Source organism: Miniopterus natalensis, chromosome 20 (assembly GCF_054644295.1).
Source record: "Miniopterus natalensis isolate mMinNat1 chromosome 20, mMinNat1.hap1, whole genome shotgun sequence".
NCBI classification, from domain to species: Eukaryota; Metazoa; Chordata; class Mammalia; order Chiroptera; family Miniopteridae; genus Miniopterus; species Miniopterus natalensis.
Window position 1 is genome coordinate 13,555,672 of NC_142100.1, and position 10,555 is coordinate 13,566,226.

Genomic DNA, 10,555 nt, shown 5'->3' on the forward strand with positions numbered 1-10,555 from the left:
ACCCCAGCTCCGAGTCTAAGTCTCCCCGGGCCTCCCACCAAGAAAGAGACTCGCGGCGCAGATCCCGGGAGCTGGCAGGAGAGAGATCTGGGCGCAGCTGATTGGTCCAAAGTTCCCCGGAGCTGTCCAATAGGCGCGGAGGGCGTGACGGCTCGGGCGCGGGGCTGCGAGCCTCGGGAGGCTCGAGTGGTCTGGCGGTTCCTGCCCGTCGTTCCTGTTCCCGTTCCCGTTCCCGGTCCCGTCCCCGGGGTCGGCCTCCTCATCTTGGGCCTGCCTGCCGCCATGGTCCTGGAGCTCTACCTGGACCTGATGTCGCAGCCCTGCCGCGCCGTCTACATCTTCGCCAAGAAGAACGGCATCCCCTTCGAGCTGCGCACCGTGGAGCTGAGCAAAGGTGGGGGGGCGGCCGGCCTGGGGGTCTGGGCGGGCGGCGGGCAGACAGACCCCGCCCGCCCGCGCCGCGGCTCAGCGGGGCTGCGTGTGCAGACTGACGGACGGGACTCCCCGGCGCAGAAACGTAGCATCAGTTATCAGTTGTGTATTTTTAAATAGCCTCGACCTTTGCCGAGTGAAAACTAAACATTCTTTAAAATATAGGTTAAGAGGGAGCAGGACATGCATCCGCCTGGGGACTGAAGACTCTCGGGTTCCATTCTGGTAAAAGGCACTACCTCCTTTGCAGGCTCGATCCCACTTTTTTTTTTTTTTTTTTTTTTAATATCTTTAATGATTTCAGAGAGAGGAAAGCAGAGGGAGAGAGAGACAAGCAGAAACATCAATGATGAGAGAGTCATTGGGAATTGAGCCTGCAGCCCGGGCTCAATTGTGCCCTGACCCAGAATCGAACCTCGATCTCCTGGATCCTAGGTCGGTGCTCAACGGTTGAGCCATGCCTGGCCGGGCTCGATAAGATGTCTGTCTTGATAAGGTGATATCTTAACCCATCGTTCACAGCTGTGCCACCTCTTTAATTGCTTCAGTCTAGGATCAAGGGGGAGTGTAGGGTGCAAAGGCCTAGGAGAAAGAAGCCTAAGGAAAAAAAACTTAAATACCTGCTTACTTAAGTATATGTGTTCTACAATTTTATAAGTAATATAATTACATTTCAGATTAATTCAAGTGCTCAATCTTTGGAAATTATAAGTGCCCCTATCAAAGGGAGCAGGGCAGGTTTGGGGGTGGGGTTGGGGGTGGGAAAGTGGAGTGAGTGCCCCAATACCTCTACACCGGGACTTGGAGAAATCAAACTGTCTCCTCATTTACAAGTAGGAGTACTCCCCATCTCCGAGTTTCTGCATCTGCTGGGAAGAGAAGGTTGTTCTATCTGGATCTGGTCTCTTCTTTACTCCTACCTGTCCCTGCTTAGGTACCCTCCACATTTACAGAATCTGGTGGAGGAGGCAGGGCTGTAACTGGACAATTGGGCAAACTCCAGATCCAGAGCCCCTTGAACAGGCCAGTAGGGAGGTCCCTGCTTGGCTGAGCCTGCGCACCTTCTGTCTTTGGTGCCCCCAGCCTGGACCACCAGCTGCTACACTGCCACCTTGCGCTGCCTTTCCAGCACTCCCTGGAAGGGGACTGGGCACACAGGCAGTTTCTGGAGGGAAACTGGGTAGGGGTGATTCTGTCCACCCAGTAGAAGGGCAAAGAGGCCCACAGTGGGGCCTATGGGCAGGCTGGAGCCTAGTTCTACTGAGGCCCTCTGATTCCCCCCTCATTAACTGGTATACTTCAATACTGGCTGGGGCTGGGGAAGTATGCAGAATTGAGTCAGACCTGGGGACCCCCATTGGTGAAGGAGCCTTGAGGATTTGGTACAGAAAAGAAAGGAGCTGAGCTGCTGGAGGCTGGGTGACTGAATGGTGAGACCAAGGATGGACTGAGGGCTGGAAACAGGTATGGCTGGAGCTATGGGGTATGGACAGTTCACTCAACCTGTGTAGGAAGATAGAGTGCAGGGGGCAAGCTGTAGTGTCTGACATGGATGGAATTGGCTTGCTGTATGTATGTGCGTTATAGCCTTAGGAAATCATCTCTTCCTCCCAGGCCTAAAGTCAAGATACTGCTTGGCCCAGGTCCAAGGAAATGGACACAGGAATGGTGGCCCTCTGGTAGGGTCAGGGTCTGTGATTTGGTGACCAGTAGAGTGGCCGCCTCTTCTCTGGTGCCCCAGCTGGATAGGGACCTCAGAAAGGTCCTGGATGCTGATTGGGGATGGGCAGAGACCTTGGAGGGCTCAGGGTTCTCCCCACTGCCTCACAGGTCTCTCCCACAGGTCAGCACCACAGTGATGCCTTTGCCCAGGTGAACCCCCTGAGGAAGGTGCCAGCCTTGAAGGATGGGGACTTCACCTTGGCTGAGAGGTAATGAGTCCCTAAACTGCTGCATGGCCATGTGGGGCCAGTCAGCCATCTGTGCGTCCACTGTTGATGGCTTGGATCATGGCTTATGTGCCCTGAACAACTGTGCCAGCCCCAGGGTGGAGAGTGGCTTGAAGTGGGTAGAGGTGCCAGGGCTGGGGGGGCATTTGGCATTGTTCCTGTTGTGTTCATGCTTTGGATATGTTGAGGAGTGGTACTGGAGTTGCTCTTATCCTTCAGGACCCATGCTGGGTGCTCATTTTTGTGGAAGCTTTCTCTGAGCACACACCCTCCCTTCTGAAATCCTGTAACATTTGTTTTTTACTTTGTGCCCTTAGTTCATATGATAGGATAACTCAGTGTAGAGCTTTGTGACCCTGGGAAGTCACCTAACTTCTCTATGCCTCACATTCCTACTCTGCACCATGGAGATAGTGAAATGTGCCACCCACATGGGAAAACACATGCTAGGAGCAGGGGCCTGCCCCACCCAGCACCTGGCCTCTGTGGAATAGCTGAAAAGCGACTGGGATATCTCCCTCCCCCCTGCCGTGCTTCCCAGTGTGGCCATCCTGCTGTATCTTTGCCGAAAGTATGAGACTCCCGACCACTGGTACCCCCAGGACCTGCAGGCCCGCGCTCGTGTGGATGAGTACTTGGCATGGCAGCACACGGCTCTGCGAAGTAGCTGCACCCGGGCCATGTGGCAGAAGGTGAGCCCTGGGAGTCAGGGACCCCTTCCAGGATCCTCAGGTGACATGCTTTCTGTTTAAAAAGTTCTGTTCAGACCTGAGACCTTAGAATACCAAATTCTAGAATGCCAGAGATTCCAACCAACTTGTTTCTCAGAGGGGAAATTGAGGCAGAGCCAATGTGCCTTAATTCCTGAGCTGCTGGAAATTAATCCTATGCCCCTTTGCACACTCCAGGCTGCCTGGGAATATTGCCTTTTGGGGGAGAAAAAAAGATTAAATCCTCACTTTGCTACATACACACTTTCCAGAGAGAGAGAGGTGTTAAGTGGAAACGTCAAACTAGGAAGAAACGAGGAAACATTTCAATAAAGTTGACCTGGTTTCTGGGACTGCAAGGATTTCTAAGCCTGAAAACAGTGGAAGACTTAAAGTCTAATTTTGCACATACAATGAAATTTTGTGTAAGGACAAAAAGGATGAATAATTTTAAAACAAGCAAAAAACTGCCCGTGGCTCAACAGTTGAGCATTGATCTAGGATCCAGGAGATTGTGGTTCGATTTCCAGTTAGGGCACATGCCTGGGTTTTGGGCTCATTCCCTGGTCCGGGGCGTGCAGGAGGCAGCCGACTCTCTCATCATTGATGTTTCTATCTCTCTCTATCCCTCTCCCTTCCTCTCTCTGAAATCAATGAAGATATTTTTTAAAAAAATATAAAAATAAAACAAGCAAAAAACTGGGAAAGATCTTGGCAAAGATACATTAGAAAGAAGCAACATTCTTAATATATAAGACAGATGCTCCTAGAAATCCACCAGACAAAGACACAGGAGAAAAATGGGTAAAGGAAGCCAGCAGGAATTTAATGGCAGGACAGAGAGAAATGGTCAATTAGTGGATGAATACATATTTAACTTCTGTAAAACTCAAGCAAATGCATATTAAAACAGTACATACATACCATTTTTACTTGTCAAATGTGTGTTTTTTAAATGTGTACTCCGAATAATTATTTAGTACACAGTGGGTGCTCTATGTGAGGCAATATGAGACAGGCATGCTTATACTCTGCTGCGGATAGGGTGCCACTGTTCCAAAGGGCCATTTGGCAAAAAGTAGCTTTCCATTGCCTTAAAAGTGTCTCAGCTTCTAGGCGCTGAGAGAGGAGCCCCTTCAAGCTGGTGGGGGCAGAGCCTGGTTCATTTGAGTGCAGAATGGAGAGAAGTCAAGTAGCATGAGTGTAGACCTTTGCTCCTCAAAAGTGTAGCCCACAGACCAGGAGCATCAGCAGCATCTGGGAGCTCGTTGGAAATGCAGAGTCTCAGGCCTCACCCGAGCATACTGATTAGGAATGTACACTTGAACCATATCGCAGAGGGAGTCACAGGTACATTCCCATTTGAGAAGTCTGGGTGGGGTAGGAGGTGGAGAGTGGGGGTGAGGATGGCGGCTGCACTGGTGAGGGCTTGGTGATGTGGCCTTTGTGGTGAGGGCAGTGGGAGCCATGGAAGGCTTTATGCAGGGAAAATATATGAGCAGACTGAGCTTGCAGAAGGATCTCCCTAGCTGCTCTGTGTGAGGGAGAAGTGGAGGTTGTCCCTGTCTGAGTATGAGATGAGGCCTGGGCAGGTGGTGGCTATGGGTGGAAAGGGGTGGGCGGGAGCCAGGAGAAACCAGGCTGGGCTTTGGTCAGAACCTCAGCCCTCTCCTCCCTGCCCACCCACCAGATGATGATACCAGTGTTCCTGGGTGAACGGGTGCCCCCTGAGACGTTGGCATCTACTCTGGCCGAGTTGGACAGGTGCCTGCAGCTGCTTGAGGACAAATTCCTAAAGGATAAAGACTTCCTTGCTGGGCCCCACATCTCAGTGGCTGACTTGATGGCCATCACAGAGCTGATGCATGTGAGTGCCATGTGGTGGCATGGCCCACTGGGGAGTGGGTTGTCCTGGGAGAGAGCCAATGTACTAATTCATGTTGCCCTTTCTGGCTGTGGGACCCTGGGTGAGTCACTTCCTTCTCTGTGCCTCAGTGTCCTCATCTGTAAAATGGGACTTTAAAACCCCACCCTGCAGGGATATTGAGGAGCTTTTCAGTGTCTCCTAGGAGAGACCCCCAGCCTATCATATATGGGGTGGAGGAGGGAAAATCCACCTGGTGGATCTCTAAACCAGGTTATGCCATCTTGTCCTTGGCCACGCCCAGCCCCCTCCACCAGGCTCTTTCTTCCCATAGCCCGTCAGCGCTGGCTGCTATATCTTCAAAAGCCGACCCAAGCTGGCTGCCTGGCGCCAGCGTGTGGAGGCGGCGGTGGGGGAGGACCTCTTCCAGGAGGCTCACGAAGTTGTCATGAAGGCCAAGGACCTGCCTCCAGCAGACACTGCTGTGAAAGAGAAGCTGAAGCCCTTGGTGCAGGTTTTGTTGCAGTGAGAAGGGACAGGGCTTGCAGCCGATGATGGAGACGGTTGTCAAAATAAAGAGATGAAACTGCTCCCCTCCTTGGTCATGAGCAAGATATCCTGCACAGTCTCTGGTCCTCAGATCCCTCCATATATCAGGCCTGCGCTTCTTCTGTCTATCTCCGTATTCCACTCTTGCCCCTTCCACTCCAACTTTCATGTGACCTCTGGAAAGAGCTTTAGTAAATAGATATTTGACCCTGTCCTTCCTCTGTTTGAAACTTTCCGTGGTGCCTCACTGCCCTGAGGTCACAGTACAGGTCAGGTCATTGAACTTTGCATTCGAGTTTTGCCCCCACTCCTCTAGGCTGCCCCCTTCTGGTTGCACACAGTATCCCATCATTTTCCAGCCTTCCTCCATCTCCCAGCTCCCGCCTCAGCCTCCTGGCCATGGCTCAAGAGGATTTCTCTGCTTGTAGGACCCCTCCTCACCTCTTTCCCTAGTACTCTCCCCCTCCTTTCTTTTGGCATTTGTCACCATGTCACTTTTACAGGGAGACATCATTGACCTCTCCAGCCCCAGGCTGGGTCAGGTATGCCTCTGGGCTCTTCAGCCCCAGTGCTTGCTTTCTTCTGTCCCTGCAGGAAGTTGGTTCCATGCCCGCCCTGGACTGAGCACGTGTCAGATGGGGGCTGACCCTGTGAAGAAATGTCTGAGTCGGGAATGGCCTCTCTCCTGGGTCTCTGGAGTGATGCTCTCTCCCATAGTGGAGTACCTGCTAATGCATGAACCTCCTTGCAGGGAGGGAAGTCCCAGGTTATTTTCTGGCCTGCAAGTGCTCAGAGGCCTCGCTTTCCCAGGTCTACTTGTAATCCCGACCACAGCCATCTCCATGCCCCACTCTGGGTTCCAGACTTGCCACCTGTCCTTGCCCTTTGCCTTCAAGTCTGTCACACCCTACCTGTTTTGTGTCCCAGAACCTCCGAGTCATCCAATAAATTGCTATTGGGACAGAGTCATGAACAGGCAGCCAGCCTTTCAGTCCACCTGCCTTTCCATGGAGGCTCCTTTAATATGCACACATAGAATTTTAGATGTGTAATTGAAATTGTTCATATACACCCACACAGTTTCAATTATATTTTCATTTGCAATTGAAACAACTTCGAAAAAACTGATGATAGTATCATGCGTGGTTAGTCACACCAACAGATTTCCATGTTTTAAATAACACCTTTTGTTTTGCCTATAAAAATATAAGGTACCATAGCCCTGGCCAGTGTGGCTTAGTCCTTTGGAGCCTCCTAGGAGACAGGGAAAGGTCGAGGGTTCAATTCTTGGTCAGGGTACATAGCCAGGTTTTGAGTTCCATCCCTGGTAGAGGCGTGTTCAGGGGGCAGCCAATCAATGTTTGATGTTTCTCTTTAAAAAAGCGTGTCCTCGGGTGAGGATTAAAAAAAAAAAAAAGGTACCGTAAGCATTGCTGGTAATTCTGGCTGGCTCCCATCCCCTGTGGACTGTTCCTCGCTGTGAGGCAAAGTTGTTACAGGCACAAGAGGACACAAAGGCAGGGAGTCAGTGAATCCAAGCATCGCTGCCCAGCCCCACGTGTCACCCACACGTGTCACCAGATCTCCTGGCCAAGAGAAGTGCAGATTCTCAAACTGAAGGTGAAGTTGCCCAACTTCGAAGAGGTGGCAACGCATTCAAAAATTTTATAAATTCTCTATGACGTTGTAATGTTATCAGGGTCCATCCTGGGGAAGGCCCTTACAGGCATGTGTGTATTTGGGGGTGTTCAGACCTTTTAAATGAGATAGGCAGCAGAAGACCGCGGCTCTGGAAAGCCACAGGGGACGGAAGACAGCGGCCGCCGTGGCTGGAGCGGGGGGGGGGGGGGGGGGGGGGGGGCTGGGCGCGGTGGGCCGGGCAGTGGCTCTGCCAAAGTCCCGCCGGGCGCGGAGTTAATTCTGGGCCGCGGGGCAATAGACTTCCGGAAATCTGCGCCCAGCCCACCAAGGCGGTGCAGCTGCGGCAGGAGGTGCGGCCTCGGCAGCCAATCGGGAGGCGCTGTGTGCCCGCAGAGCCAATGAGGAGCCCGGTTTCCGTGGCGCCCCGCCTCTGCTTTCCAGTTTGGGGTGCTGGGAACACTCCTCGGACGCCGCAGTGTCTTTCTCCGCCACTGCAGCTCGCGCCCTTTCCCGCCCGACATGCCATTTGTGGAACTGGACACGAATTTGCCCGCTGGCCGCGTGCCCACGGGGCTGGAGAAGCGGCTCTGCGCAGCCACGGCCGCCATCCTGGGCAAACCCGAGGACGTGAGCGTGGGCTGGGGAGGGCGGGGCTGGGAGAGGCTGATGGACCGGGGATCGGGCTCCGTCCACGTCCCAACTTCCCCACGGGGACCCCGACTCCTCCTCCCAGCGACCCCCACCAAGCTCTGGCTTCTTGCTCTCCATGACCTCGCGGTCCCACCCCCCACGTCTGCTCAGTATCGCCTTCCCCAGCCATGACACCGACGTGACCTCCAGGGACCTCGGCCCGTACCCCTGGCCCTGCCCGCGGGGCCCGTGCGTCTCCGATCCCGCGCTTCCGCGTCCTCGGCGCGAGCCTGGCTTGCACCGGCTTCAGGTGAAACTTTCGTGTCCCCCGCAGCGCGTGAGCGTAACGATTCGGCCCGGCCTGCCCATGGCGGTGAGTGGTTCGGCCGAGCCCGGCGCGCAGCTGATAGTCTCCTCCATCGGTGTGGTGGGCACGGCGGAGGAGAACCGCGGCCACAGCTCCCGTTTCTTTGAGTTCCTCATGAAGGAGCTGCAACTGGGCCAGGACCGGTGCGTAGGGGCAGGGAGAGGACACTCTAGGGACTGCTGCGCCACCAGGGGCTGTAATCCCATGTCAGGGCCCCACCTAAAGGTGGGGGAAAAATTAAACTCCTCACCTTGCCCAGGAAAGGTCTAGTGTCTGGGGCACCCTGGTGGTGGTGGGTTCACCTTTAGAGTGCTAGGGGAGTTGAAGTTCTGGCTGTGCGTGTAGTTCTGGGTGGGCCACGCTGATGTACAGCCACCATCCTGCCCCTGACATGCCCACTGCCCTGTTGGAGAACATTAATGGGGTGAGGCAAGCTTGCCACATACCTGGTGGGCTAAGGCAGGCTGGCTGGGGAGCCCATGGTGGGAATGCTTGGCTAGAGGTCTTAGAATATGAGGCATTGGCTAAGTAGCTGATGACATCTTTTTCTCTGTCCCCTAAAGGATAATTATCCGCTTTTTCCCCCTGGAGCCCTGGCAGATTGGCAAGAAGGGGACGGTCATGACTTTTTTGTAACTGGCACGGAGTACATCCAGGGCATCTGTGACCTGGTCACCTCTTCCAGAGGGTCTCCTGGCAGAGTGAGGGCCTGGTGGATACCAGCTTCTGGCACCCCCACATGCAGACATGCCTGTGACCTCACAATCTTCTTCTTCCCCATCCTCATGCCAAATAAATGAAGAGAGCTTCATCTTTCAAACATGACTTCTTTACCTGTCCAAGGCATTCTGGTCCACCCTGGGCAGTGGGGTGGGTTTATGAGGTGGGGAACCTTAGGGAACCTGGGAGAGGGGGATGGTTCCTATCTTCAGGGCTGCTGTTTCATGTATTGTATGTAGGCTGCTTAAATTGGAAGATGGAGGGCTCAGCCTGGAGGCCTTATTCTCCATGCCCATGTGCAGGTTCCTGGGGAGGGGCTGACAGTCTGGGCCTTCCTGCAGACTCTGTTGACCAGATGTTCCTGTCCTGTCCTCACCCTCTGCTGGCCTTAGTAGTTTCCTGCCCATAGGCTGCTGTATCTGGCAGGGGAGCCAGGCAGGCTGGGCTTCAGGGACCTTCCCTGGGTATTCTCAAAGTCCACCTTCTCCCAGGAGTCTTGCTGAGAATTCTCTGGCTGTGTACCTTGTAAAACCCACGTACCAGAATGGCAAACCTGGAAATGCAGTGCCCACTGTTAGAAACTGAATGACTAGGCTCTCCCCCAGCTCCCCAATACCATATCATGCTTTCACATTTTATAAGATAAACCCAGTGTGTGTACTGTTTCCCAGCACAGTTAAAGGCTTGATCACCCTTGTCTTTAGTACACCAGTAAAATACCAAATTGAGATGTTCAGTCTCAATATAGTTTCCAATGGAATGTGTAGGACTGCCTGCTGTGTTTGGACCAGATCACCACTGAGGACTCACTAAAACCTAGAATTTGGTGTTCCTTCCCCTGGCAACCTGTCCTAACTGTTTCTGCACTCATTCCTTCTGTCAACATGGGTGTCTTGCTTCCCAGAGGGGTTCAGGGAATGTGGGTTGAGTGTAAATGAATGGGTGAAGTGCCCAAGGAACGATTCAGGCCTAATCCTTGTCAGGACCTATCTGGTCTCTCCACCTTAAGTCTCTTATCACCACTCTAGTGACAGTAATGTCATCTGCTTGCAATGGGGACTGGCCCCTCCCCCCTGGCCAGCATCATCTCCCCACACTGACCCTGAGTTTTGCCCAGTGGTAACACTGTGCTGCCTGACTCTCCTGCTTGTCAGTACTGTTTCTCATCTCCAAACCCTCACCACACAGCTCCCTGCTGCTTGGGCCAACCTTCCTACCTTTTTGCAACTGTTTCACTCCAGAGCATCTTTCAAGGTACAACTTAGATGTGGAAGCTATATCTAAGCCTACATGTTATCCACTAAAACTTTGAAAGCATCTGTTTATGCTTTTGTTCACTGCCCCTCTCCCAAGGCTATATATGCTTTCAAAATTAAAGTTGGTGCCCTGGTAGTTCAGTTGGTTAGAGCATCCTCCCCAAGGTTTAGGGTTCCGTCTCTACTAGGGCTCATACAAGAATGCATAAATAAGTGGAACAACAAATTGATGTTTCTCTCTCGCTCTCTAAAGTCAATCAATAAAATTTTTTTAAAGAAGGTTGGTGGCGTAATTATTTTTGTAACTCCTGGCATATCAGTAAAGCTTCATTGTATTGAACTGACTCTGAATTCATGATTTTACGGTCTTTAGGGTCAAAGAGAAAGCCATAGCATTCATTCCTACTTCAGCCATTCTTGCTGGCCTCAAATAGCTA

At 52.7% G+C, this 10,555-nt stretch overlaps 2 protein-coding genes across 3 annotated transcripts; both read left to right on the forward strand.

The window, feature by feature from the left end:
* The first annotated feature begins 222 nt into the window (after window positions 1-222).
* Window positions 223-6,477, forward strand: LOC107530526 (glutathione S-transferase theta-3-like). Of its 2 annotated transcripts, none has more exons than XM_087828596.1 (5): window positions 223-394; window positions 2,276-2,363; window positions 2,884-3,073; window positions 4,782-4,958; window positions 5,290-6,477. In XM_087828596.1, the coding sequence occupies exons 1-5, from the start codon at window positions 283-285 to the stop codon at window positions 5,482-5,484; spliced, it is 762 nt and encodes a 253-aa protein (XP_087684722.1). In that variant the 5' UTR covers window positions 223-282; the 3' UTR covers window positions 5,485-6,477. The 2 variants fall into 2 exon arrangements, with proteins under 2 accessions (XP_087684722.1, XP_087684721.1); XM_087828595.1 differs by having other exon boundaries at window positions 2,923-3,073.
* A 1,115-nt stretch (window positions 6,478-7,592) lies between these two features.
* Window positions 7,593-8,967, forward strand: DDT (D-dopachrome tautomerase). Its single transcript, XM_016204247.2, has 3 exons — window positions 7,593-7,772; window positions 8,110-8,285; window positions 8,706-8,967. The coding sequence occupies exons 1-3, from the start codon at window positions 7,665-7,667 to the stop codon at window positions 8,776-8,778; spliced, it is 357 nt and encodes a 118-aa protein (XP_016059733.2). The 5' UTR covers window positions 7,593-7,664; the 3' UTR covers window positions 8,779-8,967.
* Window positions 8,968-10,555: the final 1,588 nt, after the last annotated feature.